The 26,112-nt window shown below is 36.5% G+C and overlaps 1 protein-coding gene across 4 annotated transcripts; it reads left to right on the top strand.

The window, feature by feature from the left end:
* The first annotated feature begins 10 nt into the window (after nt 1-10).
* LOC128209530 (mediator of RNA polymerase II transcription subunit 17-like) lies at nt 11-25,110 on the top strand. 4 transcript variants are annotated; one of them, XM_052913585.1, is made up of 15 exons: nt 11-119; nt 12,582-12,752; nt 13,069-13,204; nt 13,516-13,542; nt 16,247-16,427; nt 16,638-16,802; nt 16,980-17,110; nt 17,307-17,378; nt 17,582-17,644; nt 17,851-18,050; nt 18,349-18,405; nt 18,608-18,742; nt 21,334-21,457; nt 22,926-23,074; nt 24,516-25,110. In XM_052913585.1, exons 1-15 carry the CDS (start codon nt 28-30, stop codon nt 24,730-24,732), a joined length of 1,920 nt encoding a protein of 639 aa, XP_052769545.1. In that variant the 5' UTR covers nt 11-27; the 3' UTR covers nt 24,733-25,110. The 4 variants fall into 4 exon arrangements, with proteins under 4 accessions (XP_052769545.1, XP_052769544.1, XP_052769547.1 ...); XM_052913584.1 differs by having other exon boundaries at nt 17,851-18,056; XM_052913587.1 differs by lacking the exon at nt 13,516-13,542 and having other exon boundaries at nt 24,516-25,109.
* Nucleotides 25,111-26,112: the final 1,002 nt, after the last annotated feature.

Raw genomic sequence — 26,112 nt, 5'->3', positions numbered from 1 at the left:
CGAACATAACAAAAAATCTAAATCAAAATGGCGCAGTCTGGAGTAACAGTTTCAATCGAAGCCGTTCATGAAAATCAAATACAAGAAGTCTCTCTTGACGGCCATGAAACAGTTATTCCGTAAGAAATATTATTCTTCTGTGTGTTTAAATCACTTGTTTATGAGGTTTTCTTATAGAAAAGTCGAAAAAAGGTTATGTTTTTACTCAAGTGATCTTGGTTATTAGACGCTTATAAGAATATTGAAGCCTTGGTCCTTACAGGTCGGAGACGACTAAAAAAAAATCCCATATATTCTAAAGCCAATTGACCAATTTGCACGCGAAATAACACTGCTTTCTAGTCTAACACCATAAATGGGAAGAAGGTTCACTTTGTTGCAGTCTTTGAACTAGTTTTTTGTTGAACTGTCCAATTCAGACTTCAGAAATTACTTGCTCAAAATCATATTTACTTGCCAAAATAAAATGAAGTTAACAATTTTTTTCTCATTTAAGTCACTGCCAGAATGACAACAAAAATGAGAAAACTCTGTATTTTGTACTTTGCACACTTATTTATTAAATGGACTGTCAGGGTTCTCAAAATGAACCGGCCGCCGGCCTATTTGACCGGTTAAAACCAGAAATCGGCCGGTTAGAATTGTTCTAAAAACCATAAGGTCAAATTATTTTCTGACATTTAAAACTGATTATCTATTTTATCTATGTAAGAGTCTTCAGGTTTGAAATCGTATTGGTAAGAATGCTCCGTAATTCGCGCATGCGAAAGCACGCTTTCCTGTTAGAAGAACACATTGCCGATGTCCAAAAAAAGAACATACCATAATTCACCTTAGAGTTCGGACACTCTTAAAATTCGGACATCCGTAATTATTTTCAAAAATAATCTATTTTGCGTACCTAATTTTTGGACACCCAAAGGACATCAATCATAACTTTCACAGTTACCAATTTTCACAGACGAAGATTATTGATTTTTATCTTAACAATGCCTGGCTAGATCACCTAACCATATACACCACTGTGACAAGTTAATTAGTTAATACCCATCCTAAACGATTTATTGCCTGTAGAAAGAGGAAGTGTGAAATATTTATTGGAGGATTATAGAAACAAGAAGGGCAAGCAAGGGATTAGGAAAACAAAGACGTGACATTTTGTAAAACGATCTGCCAATAAACTTTGAAACTTGTACCACACTTTATAATATAGACTGTAGTATAGTTATACTTATTGAAACATCAATAAAAGTCAACACATTCAATGGTATAGGTTACTAATTAATGTGATGAATTAAAGTTTGAAATGAAATACTCAAGTTACAATCAGAAACACCACTCAGACACATAAGTCCTGCATAGCAATATCCATGCTCTCCACGAGATCCTCGTGGATATAACTGTGAGTTATGTGACGTCACAACATGTGACTGTTTGATCTGAAGCCGATAGAATGTGCTTATTCATTTCAATGCATGTATAAAATGGTGATTAATGGGATTTTAATTAATTTGATGAAGGATTTACACTTATAGGCGTAATATTAATAAGTTTATGACCATTGATAACTACGGATAAATTAATAAGTGGTAAAATGCAAACATGAAGAAAAAAGGCAGGTTTAAAATACATGTAGATAAAATGTAAAAATGGTAATTATGCCCCCCTTCGAAGAAGAGGGGTATATTGCTTTGCACAGGCATGTCGGTATGTCGGTCGGTCCGTCGGTAGACCAAAGCTTGTCCGAGTGATAACTCAACAATCCCTGGACGTATGGTCATCAAACTTCACATGAAGGTTGGGGTTGACCAGTAGATGACCCCTATTGATTTTGGGGGTCATCGGGTCAAAGGTCAAGGTCACAGTGACCTTTAATGGTAAAATAATTTTAAAGCTTGTCCGAGTGATAACTCAACAATGCCTGCACCCATGGCCCTCAAACGTGACATGGAGGTTGGGCCTGACCAGTAGTTGACCCCTATTGTTTTGGGGGGTCATCAGGCCAAAGGTCAAGGTCACAGTGACCTTGAATGGTAAAAGGTTGTCCAAGTGATAACGTGACAATGCCTGCATCCATGGCCCTCAAACTTGACATGGAGGTTGGGCCTGACCAGTAGTTGACCCCTATTGTTTTGGGGGGTCATCAGGCCAAAGGTCAAGGTCACAGTGACCTTGAATGGTAAAAGGTTGTCCGAGTGATAACGTGACAATGCCTGCACCCATGGCCCTCAAACTTGACTTGGAGGTTGGGCCTGACCAGTAGTTGACCCCTATTGTTTTTGGGGGTCATCAGGCCAAAGGTCAAGGTCACAGTGACCTTGAATGGTAAAAGGTTGTCCGAGTGATAACGTGACAATGCCTGCACCCATGGCCCTCAAACTTGACTTGGAGGTTGGGCCTGACCAGTAGCTGACCCCTATTGTTTTTTGGGCTCAATGGGTCAAAGGTCAAGGTCACAGTGACCTTAAATGGTAAAAGGTTGTTCATGTGATAACTCAACAATGCCTGCACCCATGGCCCTCAAACTTGACTTGGAGGTTGGGCCTGACCAGTAGATGACCCCTATTGTTTTTGGGGGTCATTGGGCCAAAGGTCAAGGTCACAGTGACATTGAATGGTAAAAGGTTGTCCGATTGATAACTCAACAATGCCTTCACCCATGGCCCTCAAATTTGACTTGGAGAATTGGCCTGACCAGGAGATGACCCCTATGGTTTTTGGGGGTCATCTGGCCAAAGGTCAAGGTCACAGTGACCTGGAATGGTAAAAGGTTGTCCGATTGATAACTCAACAATGCCTGCACCTATGGCCCTCAAACTTGATTTGGAGATTGAGCCTGGCCAGAAGATTGTCCCTATTAATTTTAGGGGTCATTGGGCCAAAGGTCAAGGTCACAGTGACCTTGAATGATAAAAGGTTGTCCAAGTGATAACTCAACAATGCCTGCACCCATGGCCCTCAAACTTGACATGGAGGTTGGGCCTGACCAGTAGATGACCCCTATTGATTTAAGGGGGCAAAGGTCAAGGTCACAGTGACCTTGAAAGCAAACTCGACAATTTTTGGACCTATGGTCATCAAACTTGACATGAAGGTTGGGCCTGCCCAGTAGATGACCCCTATCGACTTTGGGGGTCATCAGGCCAAGGTCAATGTCACAGTAACCTTTAACGCAAAAAAGTTAACAAATCTTCCCCCACTGATATCTCAACAATGCCTGAACCTATGATCATTAAACTTGACATGGATGTTAAGCCTGACCAGTAGATCACCCTTATTGATTTTAGGATTCATAGAGCCAAAGGTCAAGGTCACAGTGATTTTGAATGGTAAAAGGTTGTCAGAGTGATAACTCAACAATGCCTGAACCCATGGCCTTCAAACTTGACTTGGAGTTGCATCTGACTTGTAGATGACCCCTTATGATTTAAGGGGTCATCAGGTCAAAGGTCAAGGTCACAGTGACCTTGAACGAAAAAAACTTGTCTTTTTGGGGGGTCATCAGGCCAAAGGTCAAGGTCACAGTGACCTTTAATGGTAAAGGGTTGTCCGAGTGATAACGTGACAATGCCTGCATCCATGGCCCTCATACTTGACATGGAGGTTGGGCCTGACCAGTAGTTGACCCCTATTGTTTTGGGGGGTCATCAGGCCAAAGGTCAAGGTCACAGTGACCTTGAATGGTGAAAGGTTGTCCGAGTGATAACGTGACAATGCCTGCACCCATGGCCCTCAAACTTGACTTGGAGGTTGGGCCTGACCAGTAGTTGACCCCTATTGTTTTTGGGGGTCATCAGGCCAAAGGTCAAGGTCACAGTGACCTTGAATGGTAAAAGGTTGTCCGAGTGATAACGTGACAATGCCTGCACCCATGGCCCTCAAACTTGACTTGGAGGTTGGGCCTGACCAGTAGCTGACCCCTATTGTTTTTTGGGCTCAATGGGTCAAAGGTCAAGGTCACAGTGACCTTAAATGGTAAAAGGTTGTTCATGTGATAACTCAACAATGCCTGCACCCATGGCCCTCAAACTTGACTTGGAGGTTGGGCCTGACCAGTAGATGACCCCTATTGTTTTTGGGGGTCATTGGGCCAAAGGTCAAGGTCACAGTGACCTTGAATGGTAAAAGGTTGTCCGATTGATAACTCAACAATGCCTTCACCCATGGCCCTCAAATTTGACTTGGAGAATTGGCCTGACCAGGAGATGACCCCTATGGTTTTTGGGGGTCATCTGGCCAAAGGTCAAGGTCACAGTGACCTGGAATGGTAAAAGGTTGTCCGATTGATAACTCAACAATGCCTGCACCTATGGCCCTCAAACTTGATTTGGAGATTGAGCCTGGCCAGAAGATTGTCCTTATTAATTTTAGGGGTCATTGGGCCAAAGGTCAAGGTCACAGTGACCTTGAATGATAAAAGGTTGTCCAAGTGATAACTCAACAATGCCTGCACCCATGGCCCTCAAACTTGACATGAAGGTTGGGCCTGACCAGTAGATGACCCCTATTGATTTTAGGGGTCAAAGGTCAAGGTCACAGTGACCTTGAAAGCAAACTCGACAATTTTTGGACCTATGGTCATCAAACTTGACATGAAGGTTGGGCCTGCCCATTAGATGACCCCTATCGACTTTGGGGGTCATCAGGCCAAGGTCAATGTCACAGTAACCTTTAACGCAAAAAAGTTAACAAATCTTCCCCCACTGATATCTCAACAATGCCTGAACCTATGATCATTAAACTTGACATGGATGTTAAGCCTGACCAGTAGACCACCCTTATTGATTTTAGGATTCATAGAGCCAAAGGTCAAGGTCACAGTGATTTTGAATGGTAAAAGGTTGTCAGAGTGATAACACAACAATGCCTGAACCCATGGCCTTCAAACTTGACTTGGAGTTGCATCTGACTTGTAGATGACCCCTTATGATTTAAGGGGTCATCAGGTCAAAGGTCAAGGTCACAGTGACCTTGAACGAAAAAAACTTGTCTTGTGATAACTTGACAATGCCTGCACCCATGGCTCTCAAACTTGACATTTAGGTTTCTGGTGACCAGCTGATGACTCTGGATTTTGAGTTCATAGAGTCAAAGGTCATGACGGTCATAACACACTTTATCCTCACACTTTAATGGTCATAATCTTAAAACAGCAACAAATCAGCTGTCATTTCGGTCCATGCATATTTCATTCAATTGTCCATTTAATCCTGACAACATGGCGCTCAGGGGGGGCATAATGTTTGACAAACATCTCTTGTTTTCTATGAAATCTGACAGCAAAAAAATAATTATTTAAAGGTGTCCGAACTCTAAGGTGAAATACGGTAGATGACTTTTTTTCGGCCACAAACATCCACTCGTAAGTATGAATAATTAAATACCATTGAGTATTCATCCATTTATTATAGACCTGTTGCATAAGTTAGCGTGATATTTCTCTTTTTAGTTTATATATTCGATCGATTCTTATTTTGATTTGTTTGCAGGAAACTTCAGGAAAAGAAAATGGTTTATAAAATCGGTCTGAAATGTGTTCTTTTTTCTATTTTCAATCCAAAACGGCTTAGTCAGTGATGATACAGACACTAACAGTGACTTGTCAAGGTCTTTTTCTGAATGTATGCTATGTATGACATTTCTGTATATTGTATGTAACTTATGTACAAAACAGTATTTTTATCGAAATTTTGCACTGTTGTTCACTTCAAAACTCCTAGAAAAACAGTACCCTAAATGGCTCAGAATGCAGGAAATTACATTCTTGTTTTAAAAAAGTCTGTAGGGGGGGCATGACCCCGGACCCCCCTAGAAAGCCTGTTACAAATTCAATTTGGCCTGTTCAACTCAAACATTTTGAGAACCCTGGACTGTACACCAGATTGGCAGCAAATTAAATTTTTTCTGTAATGAATCTCAGGACAATTATCTAATAGAATGTGTTACGCTTTGATAATTGTAAAAAAAAGTACCAAAATGTAAAAAAAAAAAATGTGTCGGAGACCGGGTACAAACCCATGTCCCCAAAATTGCAGTCCAGCGTCGTATCCACTGAGCCACGATGGCTTACTCTAATTTGGTGACATAATTAAGCTATACGCCTACCTCGGTAATATCACGTGATAACACCAACTAGCCAATTACGCATAAGGAATGAATTCTAACTGGTAGACATACCCAGTAATCTTTTTTAATGGTAAAAAACGAAATAACTGCTAAATTGTCAACTATGTGGTACTTCAATTAGTAAGTTTCAATGCATTGTACACATCGATGCCAAGTTTATGTCAGTTTTCGACAATTTTCTTCTTTTTTTCGCTATTTTATCATACAGAGTACAGCCCCTTTAACTCCTCTGTTTTACGGAGTAATTGTCATAGCCTTGGTATTGGTGCAACACTGACAATGTGAGATATATCTGTTAGTTCTGTATGAGAAGTTTGAAGTAAATACCTCAAAGACTTAAAGTTATGCTCCGCTCAAAAAATAAGTATGACAATAAACAAAGGGCATTAAACTAAAAATTTACAGTACTTTCGACCCTTCGACATAACAAAGACCAAACATTACTTCATTAAAATATAATTTGTAATTGTTTATGTTTCTATGGTGAAGAGGTCATTATATAATACAGAAGCAGCGAAATATTTCATGAATTGAAGTGTGTGCTTTACACATACAATCGGCATAATGTCTTTTTGTATGACAGTTTACTTTTTTAACTGTTAATAGAATACTCCTAAATGCAAAAAGGTGTATATAAAATAGTACGCATGTGTACGAAAACCATTGTATATATGTTTTATTGGCCTTAATAATAACATTAGATGTTACGTCGTGCGTGGAATTTAATCACATAAATACTAGACTGTCATTCAATAAATTATTGTCCAATAACTGTACCGATTATTTAATTCGGTATGGCCAATCAGAATATATTGATTGTTAAAAAGCATATTTGTTTAATTATGTTCGCAATTACATATATTAGCCATATTGCCATTATTATTAAACTTTCTTTACCTTTATGTACACGATTTCTTTTGATAGCTTTCTTAGATATAAGATTTCTATAGATATTTAATTTACTTCATGAAATGGAATGAATAAGTACAAAACCATAGTATATGTCTTATTGGCCTTATTTATTACATGAGATGTCCAAAAACTGTATCGATTGTTATGTCGTGCGTGGAATATAATCATATAAATACTAGACTGCATTGTATACAATTGCTTTCGAAAATAGTTGTCCTGTCAGAACATATTGATATTTATATATCATATTTGTTTAATTATGTTACATACATTAGCCTTACTATCAGATTTTATTTATGTTTGTACACGATATTTTCAATGGATATCTCTATATATATTTAATTTACTTCATTTGAAGTTTTTTAACCTTTGTGTATTTGAATTTGATACATGTATGGTTCCTTTAGCATTTTTCATATTTCGCTTTCTTTATGTTAAGGATGCTTACCATAGAACTTGACCTCACACTCGTTAATCAAGATATCTACTTCGTATACGTCAGTGTCATATATTATTATTATTTACCAACACATCACATTATGTCCAGCTTAATAATATGGTTTTATATGTAAAGATATATTCTAGGTTAATTTATACAATACAATAACACAACGCAGTATTCATATAATATCTCTTAACGTTCAAGGTTTAAGAGATAGTAGTAAACGTGCTTGAGTTATTCAATGGCTGAAAAACCAAAAAGCAGATATTGCCTTTCTTCAAGAAACACATTTCACAAACACGATCGAACAAATAATTAAAGATGAATTTATTGAATGGAAATTGATAAATAGTTACGGTGAGTAGAATAGTAAAGGTTGTTCGATATTGATCAGAAATGAACTACAAGTTAACATTTTAGACAAAGTATGCGATATACAGGGCAGATACATTTTATTAAATTTGGACATTTTTGATAATTCATACACTTTTGTGAACTTATATGCTCCTAACAGTAAAAAAGAAAGAAATGACTTTTTTAGCAAAATATCAAATATTTTGCATGAAAATAGCTCACGAGTTAAGCTAATAGGCGGTGACTATTATGACATATTAAACTTAAGCGACCGTATAAGCAGGACGCAAAAGTCTGAAATCAAAACTGTAAAAAACTTATTAAATCTAATTAAATCACATAGATTATGCGATATTTGGAAATTATTTAATAAAGATAAAAAACAATTTACGTGGAGGCGTAAAAACGACATCGAAAAAAGCAGAATAGATTATTGGCTTATTGAAACTAATTTTGTACCACAAATATATGCGACAGATATTAGACCTGCAATTATACAAACGACCGACCATATGGCTATTTCGCTAAAGCTTAAAAAAATACCAAATAAACGTGGTCGCGGATACTGGAAATTTAATAATTCCCTCCTTAAAGATAGCGAGTACAAAACTATTATAAATAATCTTTTTAATTCAGTGTCTCAACAAATTGTTCAACCTGATATAAAATGGGAACTCTGCAAAATAGAAATCAAAAATAAAACTATTGAATATTCAAAACAAATTTCAAGAAATCAACATAACCACCTACATGTACGTAAACTAGAAGTAGAGTTAAAAACCATATACGAATTAAAGGATCAAAACCCCAACATTGATGTTTCCTCACGTATCACCTTTCTTGAGAGAGAAATAAATAGTATATATATAAATAAAGCCACAGACGCCCAAATCCGTCCAAAAGTCGATTTCATTGAAAAAGGGGAAACTAATTCGAAATATTTCCTAAACCTTGAAAAATCGCGCCAAAGCAAGAAAGTAATCAATTCATTAATGATAGACGGAGCCAGACTACATCAAACTGAAGACATACTCAAAGCTGAAGTTAATTTTTATAAAGATCTGTATACATCAGGGCTTAAAGACTTTTCGAAGAGCATTATGAACAGTATGTAAATGAAGTCGACTTAGAATTTACTTTAGACTCAAAATTAGCTGAAAATTGTGAGGGAGAAATTTCTTATGAAGAAGCTACAAAAGCACTCAATGATATGAAACCAAACAAAAGTCCTGGACTTGATGGCCTTACAATAGAGTTTTATCAGTCATTTTGGCAAATCATTGGAACGCTTGTTGTCTCGGCGTTAAATCACTGCTATACAAAAGGTGAATTATCCTTTACGCAAAAACAAAGCGTTGTTTCTTTAATATATAAAAAAGGAGATCCTGAAAATCTGGAAAATTGGCGACCTATATCTTTGTTAAATATTGATTATAAGATTGCAGCAAAAATCTTAGCAAAACGTCTTCAATTTGTTTTACCTTAGTATAATTAGTCAAGATCAACCAGGATACTTAAAAAATAGAAATATATGTTTCAACATCAGGCAAGTAGACGATATAATTGATAACACGTATTTATACGATATAGACGGCGCAATTCTATTTTTAGATTTTAAAAAAGCATTTGACACAGTTGAGTGGCATTTCCTGTTCGATATTTTGAATAAATTTGGATTTAAACCGTCATTTCTTAAATGGGTGAAAACACTTTATAGTAAAATTACGTCAAAAATTTCCAATAATGGATGGATCTCAGATTCTTTTCAATTACAACGTGGTATACGGCAAGGTTGTCCTCTCTCTGCATTACTCTTTATTATAGTAGTTGAAGTATTGTCAACTAAATTGAGAAAAAATAAAAACTAAGAAGGTTTAAAAATACAAGGAAAACATCTAAAGGTTACTCAACTTGCGGACGACACAACTGTTTTTTTAAAGAACCATAATGAAATACCAATAGTTGTTGATATCATTGATGAATTTGGAAAATATTCAGGACTAAAATTAAATAAGGCCAAAACACAAGGTCTTTGGATTGGCAAATGCAAACGAAACACAGAAAATAGTAGTTATAATATAAAGTTCACATCGTGTAATGTTAAATCACTTGGTGTATATTTGGAAATGATAAAAATGAATGTACGAACTTAAGCTGGAATGAAAAAATAGAAAAATGTAAACAATTGATAAATAATTGGAATAAACGAAAACTCACCTTCTTTGGCAAAATAATGGTCATAAAATCTTTACTTTTGCCAAAACTTATGTATCTAGCTCAAAACATTGTAACACCTGATTCAATTATAAAGATTGTTAATTCCTTGATCTTTGAATTTCTTTGGAGTGGTGAAAGGGAAAAATTAAACGCACAACAATTATTGGAAACAAACTTGAAGGAGGTTTAGACATGCCCGATTTTGGATACTATTCTAAAACAAAGAGATTAAAATGGATAAACTAACTAATACAGTAAATGCAAACTGGAAAGTCATACCATCATTAATATTCGATCAATTTGGGAAAAATATATTATGAATATAGAATGTAGACACTATTAAATCTCTGCCGAATATAAACAAAATAACTTTGTTTTATAAACAGTTGCTTATATTATGGATTTAAACAACTGCCAATTAATCAAACTAAAAAGCCCGACACTTACTACAATATTAGAAAAGAAATAATATGGGGTAATAAATTCATAAAATTCAAAAATAAAAGTCTTTTGTTTAAAAACTGGATCGATTCATTATATCAAATTCGGGCAACATCGACACAAATACTATTCTTGATAAGCTAAAGTATAAACACAATTGGATAGCAGAAGTGAATATGCTAAAACAAGCAATACCTAACACTTGGAAAGAAACCTTAAGAACAAATGTATCTACAAGGACTGTGGTAAGAACAAAACTTTTAATTAGTTGTCAAGACAAATCTCTAGAAAACATGACGAATAAACAGATATATCAGATATATATCAAACAATTCTATGAAAAGCCATACATTCATGGTTATTGGAAAAGACGATTACAAGAACATATTTGCTGGAACTCTTGGTATTACATAGTTCATAAATCCATTGTTGACACCCATTGTTGACAATAAAGTTAAACAGTTTAAAATAAAGTTATTACATAATATTATAGCAACAAATTTAAATTTATATACCTGGAAAGTGAAAGATTGTCCTTTATGCATATTCTGCAATGAAGTAGAAGATTATGATCACTTTTTTGTTACATGTAAGGCATTGTCGACCTTTTGGAGCGATATTCAGACAGTCTTTAATAAATGTGGAATACAGAAACATATTAAGAATATTAAGCACATTGTGCTGGGGTATAAAATTACCCAAAAAGATTATAATATTGTTAACTTTGTACTAAGTCAAGTTTCTTATTGTATTTACAAGACTTACAATATGTGTGAAAGAAGAACGAAACCGATTAATATTATGCACCATTTATATAATGATTTAATAACGCTTCAAACTCATTTTACAAATAAAGGCATTTCCCTGCGCTTTCTAAATGAATTTATCAAATATATTGCTATATATTGAATATTCACCTCAAATACTATACCATTTACCACATTGCTTGTTATTTGTACCCTTTGTTTGTTTTTTGATAAAATAAACGGATTGTTATAGATTGACAATTCCAAAAAGAAAAAAAAGAAAAAACAATCAGCATAATAACCAGTCAAGGAAGTCATTTTGTGTACTTCGTCTTATATTTTATGTTAGCATTTTAAAAAGCTAGACAAACTGGAATACAAAAAACAACTTGCTAATTCAGGCAGACAAATTGGAATTTCTTTTTGTACAACAGCATTTTTATTTGTCCCTGGCTTCAGCCAAGTGGGTTATTTTTAGGACTGTTGTTGTGTACTATCATTAAACAACTTAAGAAAAAGTTAGGTTTCAGAAAATAAAATTGGTTTAACTAAACCATTATGTATTTGGTGTAGGAGTACAAACAATGCGCTGAAAATGTAAAAATAGAAGATCCAGCATGTTCAGCCTGTTTTTTTTATAGACCACAAACCGTTCAGCTTCAAAACCTATAAAGATGGACAGTAGCCAACAGTCTCGAGATGTTATAACCATGCTTTGATTCACTGTTGTCATGTGTTAATTATTGTTTTTACATCATATAATTCTTATGTAGTCACTTCTGAATTGGTGTGATTGCCTGACAGCCACTCTTTGGCAATCAATGCAAGATTTGTTTCTCATAGAAAATATAACATCATTCAATTAAGTCCAGACTAGACTTGAGCCTATGATACAGAACCCATCCATGGCGCTCTACCAACTGAGCAAACAAGGCAGCTGGTTCTTAGTAACATTTTTCCAAGAAATATCAAACATTTGAAGACACTTTCTGTGTTGTCTTAGTTATTGAAAGCAATCAAACCAGGGATTTTCCTGTATACAGGGACACCCATTTGAATTTAACTAATTTTATCCAAAGTAATATTGAATCAAGTATTAGCCGTATGGGACTCTGTACAACTACATTGACCCATGAGTGTCACAGGACAATCCGTAGGGAAGAGCTTGTTTTTAATTTATTGCATACTGTAGTATGAAGGAGTAATTAGTACATAAGAGTTCAAACAGTTGGTTTGCAATCTGACTTTGACAAAGGTGTATAGGGATAGTGGTTACTTTTTAAGCAAACTTTAAAAAAATGAGAAAAAAAAGTTAAATCAATCAGGATTGATCACTTTTTCAGCCCATTGTCAATGTCAGAATGTTTGGCAAAGAGTGCCCAGAAGATCGATTTTGGTGAGGAGGATGAGGGTATCGAAGGTAAGCAGACATCTGAGGAGGGGACAACAGAGAAGGAGGAGTCCGCCTTCCAGCCCTCACTCTGGCCCTGGGACAGTGTGCGCAACAAACTCAAGTGAGATATTTGTAATAAATGAAATTTGAGACAATTGGTCATATGTAGCACAATCCCATGTTTAAAAGTTGAAAAATATTTGGTGAAGTATTTTTTCATTTAAGAAAACAACAATAAACATAATCAATAATAGCCAAATGCAATATTCAAAATCAACTATCACAGAAAAACATCTCAGGTTGATGATCCTACCTGTAATTTGTCTAGATTTGCTTTCCAGGCTCGTACACATGAATCAATTGGTATATAAAGGAGGATTTTTAGTGCAGCTGTTATTTTGCGAAATAATTAAAAACCTGTAAATACTTTCCAACAGGACATCACTTACAGAGATTGGAGTATTGTTGGATGTATTAAACATTGCAAAAGAGAAGAAGTACATGGCTATAGTACAGGTCCAGCAGGATACCTCAGAACCAAAATCTGCTCTGCAACTCTTGGCCAAGAAAAAGGTATGGTTGGGTGGCATATTTCATTATGCCTTAGATGTTGTCAGATCATACTCCCTCTCTCTATTGTAATAACTTGTGTACTCTTACAAAGTAGATTCTGTAGTTCAGTGTTACAAAAGCTTTGATGCAATACATGGGTGAAGATTTCATTTCTGTTCTATGATTTATCAAACAGACACTATTCAGTTTGAGCTTTAGAGTGTGATTTTAATTTATTACTCATTGTCATGATGTTTTTATACTAGATGATGTTCATGTGTATGCAAGTATGATCGTATGTAATTTCTTGATTATATGCTATTTTATTAAAGGCTATAAGTCTTCAGTCAATATGTGGCGTAAGTAATAAACCTTTATTCTGGTTTTCTGACTGGTTTTGTAATTCAGTTCATGCCCATGCAAGTTACTAGCATTTTGAATTATGGCATTGACATGTAGACATCTGTATCAGTTCATGTTAGAATAGCGTATGTAATTGCTTATAATTGGACAGGGATTTTCATGTGGAAATTGGCTTTACTATATATGAAACAAAATCAGGTTGTGTATCTTGTTTAAAGCTAGTTGCATGATACAGTTGGGTTAATGTTTTGATTTTAAAATCCATACAAAATGTGTCATTTTCCTTCCATGCATTTTGTTTTTAACCCTGTATATGGGTTTAATATTGTAATCATATTCTCCATTTATTTTTCAAAATCCATACCTTGACCTTTTACCATAATGGAAATTCTTGTTAAAGACACCATCCAGACATTACGATATTAAACCCTTTTTTTCTTATACATTAAAATAAATTTCATAACCATGTACTCTTTAAGTTGACCTTCCTGTTAAAACTGGATGTTCAGAAGCTATTGTTTTAGATAACACCATTTATGATCTAAAACTTGTGCAGTTTTAGATACGACATAGATATTCATTCCGTAGTAAAACTCTGTATAACCAGTTTTGATAGGACATACAATTCAATTATGGCAGTAACATTTTCAAGCACTCAAGAATTCCATTATCTAAATACATGGCAGTGCTACAGCTAGCCCGTTTTTTGAGGGCGGTCCTCCCATGCCTATTTTCTTACCGCCCTGCCCCCTTTTTGGGTAGTGCCTTTTTCACTAATGCTTTATTAGCACCATCTATCCCGTTAGTGCCCTTTTTACTATTGAAATAATCATGAAAGATCGGCAGCCCTTAATCCGCTGTCATAATTGAGACAAATTATGTAATACTTATGATGATAATAGTGTTCCCGTGTCACCATGCTGCCCCATTGACTATGCTATACTGCCCTTTCATCTTCCCATGTGTGTTGTCCGTGTTATATGACAGCTTATTGTGTATTTGTATAATGAGCAGGTGACCTGTGTTTTCATAATTGGTCATCTTTTAATCCAATAATTAGGAAGAGTCAAATAGTGAAACATCACCAGGAGGCGGAGCTATTGAATGTCAGCCATAAAACATTAATCGACAGAAATATGAAAATCTACAAAAAAAGGCATACTGTAAATCACTGTGTATCGGACACACTTTTTTCCTCCAGAATCCCCCCCCCCCCCCCCCCCCCAAAAAAAAACAAAAAAAAAACCTCCAAACAAAACACGCCTACGTCAGTAGCTATTTGGAAAAAATGCATGATATGAAATAGTTGTCTGCTGCCTGCTGTTATATTTTAATACATGTTTATTAACTCACTTTAAGAATTTGCATGCAGTTTGACTGGTTTTTGTATTTCGTTAAATGAAATATTATACAATTTGTTAAATGAAATATTATACGAAGAATGCTTCAAATGTTGATTAATTGTGGCATCCAGTGTGAAATTGGTTGGTACTAGGGCTCTGTATGTAGGCAGGCATGGCAATCCAAGTTACACCATAAACTTTGATATCCATAAAAAAAATAAGATGCTGTATGTTATTAAATTTATTAATTTATACTTTGATTGAAAAAAAATTATGCATAGTTTCACATTGTAAGAACTGAGTTCATAGCCAATGTTAAGTGTTACTATAATGCACCAGTCAATTGTAACTACGGCCCCCCCACCCCCCCCCCCCACCCCCCCCCCCCCACCCCCCCGGTCCGGGGAATAGCCGGGACTTTGACTTTTGGTCCAGCAAACCCCGGGTAAAATCTCTGCCCCCCGGGGTCGGACTGATGGTCAAATTCCCCCACACCCCAGGGAGGCTAGGTAAGGCAAATTCCCCGCTATATTTTGCCCGAAGTTAAAACCACCGCATTCACCCGGCACTACAGGGCCACTTGAAAGGTAAAAACCCGGCCCATTTCCCCGGCTATCCTCGGCATACCCCCGGACCTGGGGGGGCCGTGGTTACAATTGACTGGTTCATAATAATGTATAACAACCACAGTAAACATTAAATTAATCATTTTGCATCAGTTTAACAGTGGCAATTTTGAAGATTTAAATGGAAGAATTAACGGCCTTGATAAAGTCGTTAAACTTTTATTTTTATTTCAATACTTTGCTGAATCGGTCAATAACATCCTGTGTAAAGGTGGCATGCTGGAGTTGTCACAGTTTTTTTTTTTCTACTTTCAAGGGAATGGTGGCGGCGCCCTGTGATAGGGGAAAAATAGCGCTGTTTTGGCATTAAGGGGGAAAATACTAACATGATTCATATAATGTTCAACCTGTTTCAAAACCTTTTATAAATACAAAGCTATCAACATGTTTATGAATGGCACTATATTGATACATTTGCTAATTGTTGAGTGATCAATGCTCCTCAAAAAAAATCAAAGGGGATTTTTTTACCTCGATAGGGAAAAAATATATTCTTTTTTAGGAGGGGAATGGGGCAACTTTGGGGCCAAAAAACCCCATTGAGTCATCACTTCTTTGATAGCTCTAAATGTCAATAGTACACACAATGGAACATTCTTAGAAAGCTTGAGTGATATTGATAATCTGTCAGGCCTTGAATTCATTGAACAGGCATTTTAGATAGTACATACTTCAAGTATATAAAAGTACTTATTATCCACATGTCATTAAACTGATTCATCAATTTGCAGGGTTTAAACACAGCAGCCAGTGTGCTTATAAGTGGTGCTGAGCGCCTGAAGCGGTCACAGGAGGAAAAGGGCGGGGTTAGTTCCCATGACAAGTTCCACATCGAGCTGCTCAAGCTACGCCAGAACTGGAGACTGAAGAAGGTTGGCAACTCCATCATCGGTGACCTTAGCTACAGATCAGGCTAGTAACTACGTTATGAGTTTCTGGTATTAAAGTTCTTTATGTGTGTATCAATTAAGAGTGTGATAGTACAAAGAGGGCTTTAAAAACTAAAGTTGTAAATTTAACAGCTTCATTTTATTGTAGGTAAGCTGATTATTTAATAACTGCATTTGGTAAACCACACAGATGCTGTTGCTATGTAAATGACTTTATTGTTATTTTGTACAGCTGGGTCGAGGTTCTGGCAAGGGGGAACATTTGAAGTGACCAAAACCACTAGTCTACCATCAGACCAGGAGGGAAGCACTGCCCAACAGTACCCCCTGCAGGTGGTTATTCCAAGTGAACTGGAGGGTTCTTCCTACCTACAACTAGAGATCAAGTCTGTCCCAGGTTTGTTGACATAGTTTAGATTGTACTTTACTTTCTTTTACTTTTAATAATTATGTTAAGTTAATAGACTGTATTTTCTGTGTTGATTGGCCATCAGTTTTCTACCTTCTTTAGGCTGTCTAGTAAGGTATAAAAGGACTGTTATGTAGATATAAGACACCATTTATCTTGTTTAAGACTCGATGGACCTGATGAGTGTGACACTGCAGGTTCCAGACGGGTTTGGACGCACCCCTCTCAATGCCCACTGGCAGAGTCGACTGGATACAGCTCAGAACGTCCTCTTCTGCAAGGAGCTTTTTGCACAGGTAGAAAAGTAGTGCAGATTTGTTAGGCTTATTTTTTTAAACAAAACTTTTAATGTTTGAAATTTGGTCCAATTGGCATTTAGACTGCACATGGTAATTAATCAAAACAACTTTTACTGAAAGGATTAATAAGTAATTAATTTTCTTTCTGACAGTTATATTGCTGAGTAAATGAAATGAACAATTCTGTTTGCAGCTTGCTCGGGAGGCGGTGCAACTAAAGAGCAATGTGCCACATGTTGTTGTCAGTAACCAGATCATCACAAATGTATGTGTAGCCTGTAATGGAATAGTGAAAGCAAGATCATCGTTTGCCTCTACTTTATTTACCCTAACATATAAAGAAATTTTTGTGTTTAACTGAAATTAATGTTATTTTCTGTCAGATATAGATGTTGTACACACTCATTTCCGTTATTTATCCTGTACAGTTAAGTGCTGAAATGACTAGTCCATTTATCCTGTTTTCAGATATTTCCTGGTGTTCAGCTGTCCATAGTTTTGTGCCATTCAACAGGAAAGGGAGATAAAAAGGTGCAAACAACAGACATTATTAACCTCTCAAACCCTAGTCATATAATTTCATATTTTAAAGCTTAAATGTGAAATTACACACCAGTTCAGATATTACAGCAATTTAATAGTGTCACTGTGTTTTGAAGGAGAGTACTTTTTGCCACCCAAACCCCATATTTTGGTAAAATATTCAAACATAATTTTCTCCACCACAATTTCTGCAGACAGGTCCACATTCTGGCAAGATGGACCACAAGCATGTATTGGAGCACTCACTTCACCAGCTACTCCGGGAGGTCCACCATCGGACCTTACACCTCGCCGCCCCCCACCCTGTCACAGCACCCTTTGGCATGAGCAAGCGACGACGCCTTGCTGGACCCACAGCCATGTCCCGGTCAGATCTCAAGGAGATGAGCGACAGGTCAGGGTGAGACTGGTGATAGGAATATACATGAAGTTAATCATCAACATAGTGTGAGGACTCAATAGTTATGGCTTAAAGAAATCAGTTCTTACATTGAAGTTATATATGTCACAATAAGAAGAACCACTTGCATGGATTAATCTGATGTGTTAAATGGCAATGCCAAATGCAATGGAAATATTTTATAGAAGTAAATTTAATCATTAATGAAACGATACAAACAATTTTATGTTTTGTTTTGGTACATGTATGCTTTCGTTCATTTTAGATACTGACTGTCATGTGTTTATTTCAGTGAGACTTTGCTTGAACAGATAATCAAGCAAGCCAGGCATGAGGTGTTGAGACAAAGGTTGGAATAGTTTTATATTTGATACAACCATAATGGACCATCTATCAGACTTTTCAACTGAAGCTTTTAAAAATATAAATGAACCTCCCAGTGGCAAAGTGCATCTAGCTTGTTCCATAGAATATTAAGTGAAAATTGTGCTGTGTGAAATGAATGTTCTTATATGGTTTGTAAGTATTTGACCTTGAACTGTTAATTTCAGAACGATGTCAGTGATTGACCGTCTGGCAGGGGAGATTCCCGACCCCCAAATCATGGCACACTGGTCGTGTCTCAACAGTCCTCTTCAATCCAACGTCAAGATCATTATCACATCCAACGGATACGAGGGCATGAGGTAAACTTTGTTGTATCTTACATTTTATTAAATTGGTCTTTTGGAAGAAACTCTAGTCAACCCAGAGACCGCAGATTTGATCTCCCACCTTACCACTAATAGTGTTCAGGGAGGAATGTTAAACAGAGATTGCATGTGATAGTGCTAAACACTTATGTTTGTTACAGCCAAGGTATATGCTTGTTATAGCCATGATATATGTTTGTTATAGCCAGGGTATGTTTGTTATAACCAGAGTAACTGTTTGTTATAGCCAGGGTGTATGTTTGCTTTAACCAGGGTATATGTTTGTTATAACCCAGGTATATGTTATAATAGCCAGGATATCTGATTGTTATAGCAAGGGTATGTTTGTTATAGCCAGGGTATATCTTTCAGACTTTGTAATAGCCAGGATATCTGATTGTTTCAGCCAGAGTAACTGTTTGTTATAGTCAGGGTATATGTTTGTAATAGCCAGGATATCTGATTGTTATAGCAAGGGTATGTTTGTTATAGACAGGGTATATCTTTGTAATAGCCAGGATATCTGATTGTTATAGCCAGGGTATGTTTGTTATAGCCAGAGTAACTGTTTGTTATAGCTAGGGGATATGTTTGCTTTAGCCAGGGTATATGTTTGTTATAGGCAGGGTATGTCCAACCAGGATGGCATTCTGTCTATGCCCCACAACCTAAAAAGACTTAACACCCCCATTCCCCCACCCCTTAATATTGTTGTGCATGTATATTGCTTACTTACGCTTGTCCACATATTTTTCCATAGTGAAGCAATTATAGTACTTGCTTTAATTGGTATTTAGCTAATTGAAATAGTATTGTTCATTGTATCAAAGTTAAGGAAGGAAGCTAAATTTGTAATTATGTGTTATCATTCTCCATTCAGGATTCAATTGGATGATTCAGCATGGAGGTAGACATTTATGTACATGTACCACCATATATATATCTTCCTGAAGGATCAAGCATATATGGGTTATGATGAATCAAATACATCTGTCACAGCATGCATAGTTTACCCCGAAGGTGTAGTGCTATAATCTGGGATTGGGTTTTGGATACATGCTGGAAAACTGTTCAAACTGTGAAATTCAGTTTGATATGCATGTACTATGGGAAAATCAAGAAGAAGATATACATTTGACACCTATTTTCACTTAGTTAATGTTAGATTCTGTTATTGTTTCTAGAGACAGAAATTATAGTTGTAAATGTAAATCAATCTATTGGATTTGTTGAAAAAATAACTTTTTGGTGGAATACAGACAATACATGTTTATTCAAGAGAACTCTAAGGGACGCTTTTCTAGAAGTGCATACATTGTAGTGGGTTAAGATATAAAGGTAAAACTTAAATGCATTGCTCATAATTAGTTCAGTTGTACAGTAAAACTGCGTTCGTTCGAACAAGCGGTCGTTCGAGAACCAGCGGTCCTTCAAGGTCGGAGCTTGGTCCTGAACATTTTTCCTTCTGTTTTTATATAAAATATACCTACGCTGCATCAAAACCTAAATATGTTGAGGAGTTGAGCAAAATAGTCGGTCCCAAGTACACAAATCATGCACAAAACCTAATGGCTCCCTCGAGATAATAATTTCACACTTTTTTCCGAACGCGTGTTCCAAAATAAACAAACAATTGCTGTTAAAACTTTCGAAAGTTGTGAAAATCGCAATGACAGTTGAAAGGCAATTTGATAAGGTGTGAAAAACTGTTTATCACTGTTTACGCATGACCGAAAGTAGTTGATAAGGGCATTTGAGAAGTTAATGACGAGAAGTTAATTGTGAGAAATGTAAATGGGTATTAAAAATATGAATAAACACTACCATATCGATCCAACATCGGAATCTCTGAAAAGAATTCCTTCTTGTCACTTTGCTTTGCTATATGGCAATTTTGTAAAAATAAACATTTCTATTTATTCATTTATTGATATCTTTTACATTTTACATTTAGTATACGACAGCCTTTGAACATATGAGCGATTTCCACAACACAACACATCATCGGTGTCTTAGTAAACAGTCGGTTTGACGACTTCAAACTTAAAATACACTGAAAGATATTTCATAACAGACTGGAAAATTGAAATTCAGGTCGTTCGAAACATTGGTTCCCTCGAGGTTTTGGCTCGGTCCCCGGCCCTGACCGATTACAGTTTTACTGTATGTGTATAAATCTTTATATCCAGAATATTTCATGTATTCAACATACAGGTTTTACATCCAATACATGAAATGCAGTTCTGTGTGCTGTAGAACTTTTTCACTTCAATGGATTTTTTTCATAAATTATTTCAGCAGATTACATTGAAGAAGATGACATCAAATTCATAGTATTGATAAATGTGTCACAAAAATGCCTTGTAGAAGGTATATAAAGTTTGCTAGCAAAATTTCAATATGTTTTAATGAGGTATGGTATAGATGAAGAGATTATATAGACTTTTATCCTTCTGAGCTATTTTCCAATAACATTTTAAAGAACATGTATATCTAAAACACTGTAGAAAGAGCTGGAGAGTAAAGCTTCAATATAGGCCCTACTACCTGGGGTCTCAAGAACGTGTCATGATGTGACATTTCAGGGTGACGTGGCAGTCACTGGACCTGGAGATTGGTGTGGATGGTATCCTGGTGACGACAAAGGACAGACGTACGCTTAAACTCTCCTTCCAGGAGAAAGAGGTGGAGGATATTATCCGCTGGCAGGTACGAACATGTGCAATGGCTTCATAACACTCATTGTCACTTCACTGCATGCCCTATATTTATTTAATAGCAAGGATGGCCCTATTCAAGAGTTTGAATAAGTTTGTCTTCAGATATATGTTGGGGTTTTTAGCTCTACTGGCCAAAGACCAGAAGAGCTTATGCGATGGTAATGTGTACGTAGTATGTGCATCCGTGCGTCCGTGCGGTCGTGCGTTCGTGCGTCTGTAAACAATTGCTTGTGAACACGATACAGTCTTCAGTTTTGATTGTATCTCGATGAAACTTATACAGTATTTAGATATCCATTAGAGCTGGGTTCCTTTCGAAAACCAGCCAGATCCGCCCATGCATGCCTAGATTATGGCCCTTGATAGTATAAAAAAAATGCTATTGTGTAAACAATTGGTTGTGAACACGATACAGTCTTCAGTTTTTATTGTATCTCAATGAAACTTGTACAGTATCTAGATATCCATTAGAGCTCGGTTCCTTTCGAAAACCAGCCAGATCCGCCCATGAATGCCTAGATTATGGGCCATGAAAGTTTTAAAGAAATGCTCTCTATTTTTAGCCAGGTCTGCATGAGCGAATTCTATTTTTAGCCAAGTTTACATGTACATGTAAATTCAAGTCTAGAGTTAAGGGAGACAATTTGCAAGTCTAGGATTTTGAGAGACAATTTGCTTTTTGCTTCTGCAGCTGATTTTGTGAATTACTCTGCCTTGTTCTTGTTGAATGCCCAAAGGCCATTTTTTAGCTTTAAGTTCTGTAGTTTGCGCATTCATCTTAACAAAATTGGTTGTGAATGTTTAAGTTATGCACCTGGTGTCATTACTGGCCACACCCAGGGTTCACAGGTTTGGTAAACATAAATCTGGAAAGGTTTGAAAATCTTTTTGTGTGTTCGTGCATCCATCTCAGCACAATTGATTGTGAATGTTTGTTCAAATTGATCAATGTTGTCCTAGGATGCCCATGACTTTGACCTTTTGACCAACTTTTTTTAACTTTTAAAACTACAGAAATTTTTACTATGAGTACAGTTTTGAAAGCATTTTTTTTTTTGTCAGATGACTTTTACTTGGCACATATTAAAATAGTTCATGGAACTAATCTGCTTACAATACTTTCTGGGCTAAGATGTTGAACGTGCTACGTTTTCAGGTAAGCCAAACACAAAACATAAACCATATGTCTGTTGCCTTTTACCCATACATACATGCTCTGGATTGATATGACCACAAAAGCCATGCCAGTAGAGCATAGGCCCTTTTGGGCCTCTTGTTTATATATCACTTCCACAACAATGCTCAAGTTGCAGCAGAATTGTAAGTTTCTTTTTAAACATGAATGCAAAAACTAACCAAGTCAAAATTATTTGTAGAATGTAACCTGTTTTAAGTGTTAATTCAAGTGCACTGAAAATACCTGTCCTCTTACTTTATCACTGTGTGAATATTATCAGGTGTCGCAGCATCACATAGCGCTATCCCAGAACCTAGCACGGTTGATTGGCTGGCAGGTACTCAGTTACAATGGGTGTAGCGGTGTTGGAGAGATGGAGGGGTTTGCCTGTGCCTCCTCTATACAGCTGGTTGCTCCTAACAATGACAGGTAAGTTTTGATGGTAGACTACAGCTGGTTGCTCCTAACAATGACAGGTAAGTTTGGAGGGTAGACTACAGCTGGTTGCTCCTAACAATGACAGGTAAGTTTTGATGATAGACTTCAGCTGGTCACTCCTAACAATGAGAGGTAAGTTTTGATGGTAGACTACAGCTGGTTGCTCCTTACAATGACAGGTAAGTTTTGATGGTAGACTTCAGCTGGTCACTCCTAACAATGAGAGGTAAGTTTTGATGGTAGACTACAGCTGGTTGCTCCTTACAATGACAGGTAAGTTGGGATGGTAGACTACAGCTGGTTGCTCCTTACAATGACAGGTAAGTTTTGATGGTAGACTTCAGCTGGTCACTCCTTACAATGACAGGTAAGTTGGGATGGTAGACTACAGCTGGTTGCTCCTAACAATGACAGGTAAGTTTTGATGGTAGACTACAGCTGGTTGCTCCTTACAATGACAGGTAAGTTTTGATGGTAGACTTCAGCTGGTCACTCCTAACAATGAGAGGTAAGTTTTGATGGTAGACTACAGCTGGTTGCTCCTAACAATGACAGGTAAGTTTTGATGGTAGACTTCAGCTGGTCACTCCTAACAATGAGAGGTAAGTTTTGATGGTAGACTTCAGCTGGTTGCTCCTTACAATGACAGGTAAGTTGGGATGTTAGACTACAGCTGGTTGCTCCTAACAATGACAGGTAAGTTTTGATGGTAGACTTCAGCTGGTCACTCCTAACAATGAGAGGTAAGTTTTGATGGTAGACTTCAGCTGGTTGCTCCTTACAATGACAGGTAAGTTGGGATGGTAGACTACAGCTGGTTGCTCCATAAATGACAGGTAAGTTTTGATGGTAGACTACAGCTGGTCACTCCTAACAATGAGAGGTAAGTTTTGATGGTAGACTTCAGCTGGTTGCTCCTTACAATGACAGGTAAGTTGGGATGGTAGTCTACAGCTGGTTGCTCCTAACAATGAGAGGTAAGTTGGGATGGTAAACTACAGCTGATTGCTCCTTACAATGACAGGTAAGTTGGGATGGTAGACTACAGCTGGTTGCTCCTTACAATGACAGGTAAGTTGGGATGGTAGACTTAGCATCATGTAAGAATAGATTCATTTCTTAGGATTTCATCACATGACATAATAAATAGTTAAATGAAAAGTATGTTCATATAATTCAAGCACAGACTGCTTTTGTGGTGTTTATTGATGGCATTAATGCTGAACTTGTATACACACTAGAAAACTGGTCACGAACTAGAGAGCTTGTCTTTTACTGATAAAATCTGCAATGATGTGTAAAAAAAATCATGATAAAAACATGTACAGAAATTAAAATAATTTGTTATAAAGAATTGCTAGCATCATTTCCATGAAAACTTACTCATGATCTTGTACTATTACTCTCTTTCCATCTTGTTATTAAATTTCAGGATGTTATCTGTACGAAGTGGACCAACATCAGGCCTACATGTGTTTTTAAAAATAGACAGTTCGGGTAACCTTGACCCCAGTCTCTCATCTCTTGTTGATCCTAAATGGCTTAACCTCGGTGGGACATTCCGTGAACTTGACCTTGAACAGATTGAAGGTCGTAACCTGGCAACTAAGTTGGAACTGATCATGGCAATGGTTAACAAGAAGAGATGAAATGATTTGGTTAAACCATTACAGATCTTCAGTGAGGATAAATGGTCTTACAACATACCAATACCATGCATTACTGGGTTTTAAGAGGTCCATGATCTGAATACAGAGGATTGGTTGAAGTGCTTCTTCAAGCTGACCAATGTGCAATGTGTTAAATGATTTACATAGTATACTTGCTAGAAAGTTCATGATCAACAAATGCAAGCAAGAGAATCAAATGTTTGAATCTCAAAGGGCCTATGTAAACAGCTAGTGTCATTAATGAACACAGTTGCAAGGACACCAATTCGTGTTACTCATAATTGAATAACAAGCATGTGTTTTAATGTTATACATTGAAGACCAATAAAATATGTAAAGTTAATCTGGAAAGTTGTTTTATGTTACAGAAAAAAAACTTTTTTAGGTGCCAATCTGGTGTACAGTCCCTTTAATGGTTTATTTCTTTTGAAAACAATAATTTAAGTCTTAACATGCTTATGATAAACATAATGTAAAGGTCAAATTGGTTGTAAGATGAATCGCTCCAGTAACACCAGATTAACATTAATGTTAAGTTGGTTTTTCTTCTGCAGACAATAAGAAAGGTATTTACCATCCAACCTTGATTAAACTGAAGTTGTTATGGCACCTATATCAAGGTAAGTTTTGATTCTCAATTGATCGAAATATCTCTAGTTACACAAGAGTTATACCCCCTTAACAGCTTATTTATTTATTGTCAGAGTTAGTATAACAGTCAAAATTCTCCAATTGTTGACAGTACATAGTTTAGCCTTTTACATTAAAAGTGGTGCATACATGCCATATCCCCCAGAGGGGGAAAAAGTCCCCTGGAATTTCGACCCATCCCCCGGTCTCCCAGAGGGGGATGAAAATCCCCCGGAAAAAAATTGTGTTTAAAATTACGCAAATTTATCACAGGGCTTAATTATATATGCCTGTTTACAGTTATAATGCCCTTCCTGTCCTGAAGCTTAATTGGATTATCAACTGATGGTGTGTTTTAACAACACCTATTGGGTGACACTTAATAAATCAGCAAGGCACATTTCATGCATTGTTTTGATTGAAACTGACAGAATTTGCGAAAGAAATGTCAATATTAGACTGGTGAGATAAAAGGTCGATTTATCATTGGTTCAACTATAATTTTTATCCAATCAGAGAGGATGTAACAAATTAAAGAGTTCTTCAAAACATGTGTCATTGTCATCAAAAGAATTAATAATTTAAAGGTGACAGTGAATTATTCGGTAAAGAAAAGGATTAAAATAATTAATAGACAATGCTGTTCTTTGTTATGCCTCACTTACATGCTTACACACATGACACTGACCTTCATCGCAAATATCGGAAAAAAAACAGAACTTCAGAAGA

Source organism: Mya arenaria, chromosome 11, assembly GCF_026914265.1.
Source record: "Mya arenaria isolate MELC-2E11 chromosome 11, ASM2691426v1".
NCBI classification, from domain to species: Eukaryota; Metazoa; Mollusca; class Bivalvia; order Myida; family Myidae; genus Mya; species Mya arenaria.
The sequence above is the reverse complement of the archived record's forward strand: the minus strand, read 5'-3'. Positions and strand labels throughout refer to the sequence as shown.

What these genes read in the sequence shown, in the direction of transcription:
- LOC128209530 (XM_052913584.1), top strand. Translation starts at nt 28, where the DNA reads ATGGCGCAGTCTGGAGTAACAGTTTCAATCGAAGCCGTTCATGAAAAT. An exon ending in GCAAGGAGCTTTTTGCACAG is followed by an intron (nt 17,111 to 17,306) that starts GTAGAAAAGTAG and finishes TTCTGTTTGCAG; the next exon opens with CTTGCTCGGGAGGCGGTGCA. An exon ending in CATGAGGTGTTGAGACAAAG is followed by an intron (nt 18,406 to 18,607) that starts GTTGGAATAGTT and finishes TGTTAATTTCAG; the next exon opens with AACGATGTCAGTGATTGACC.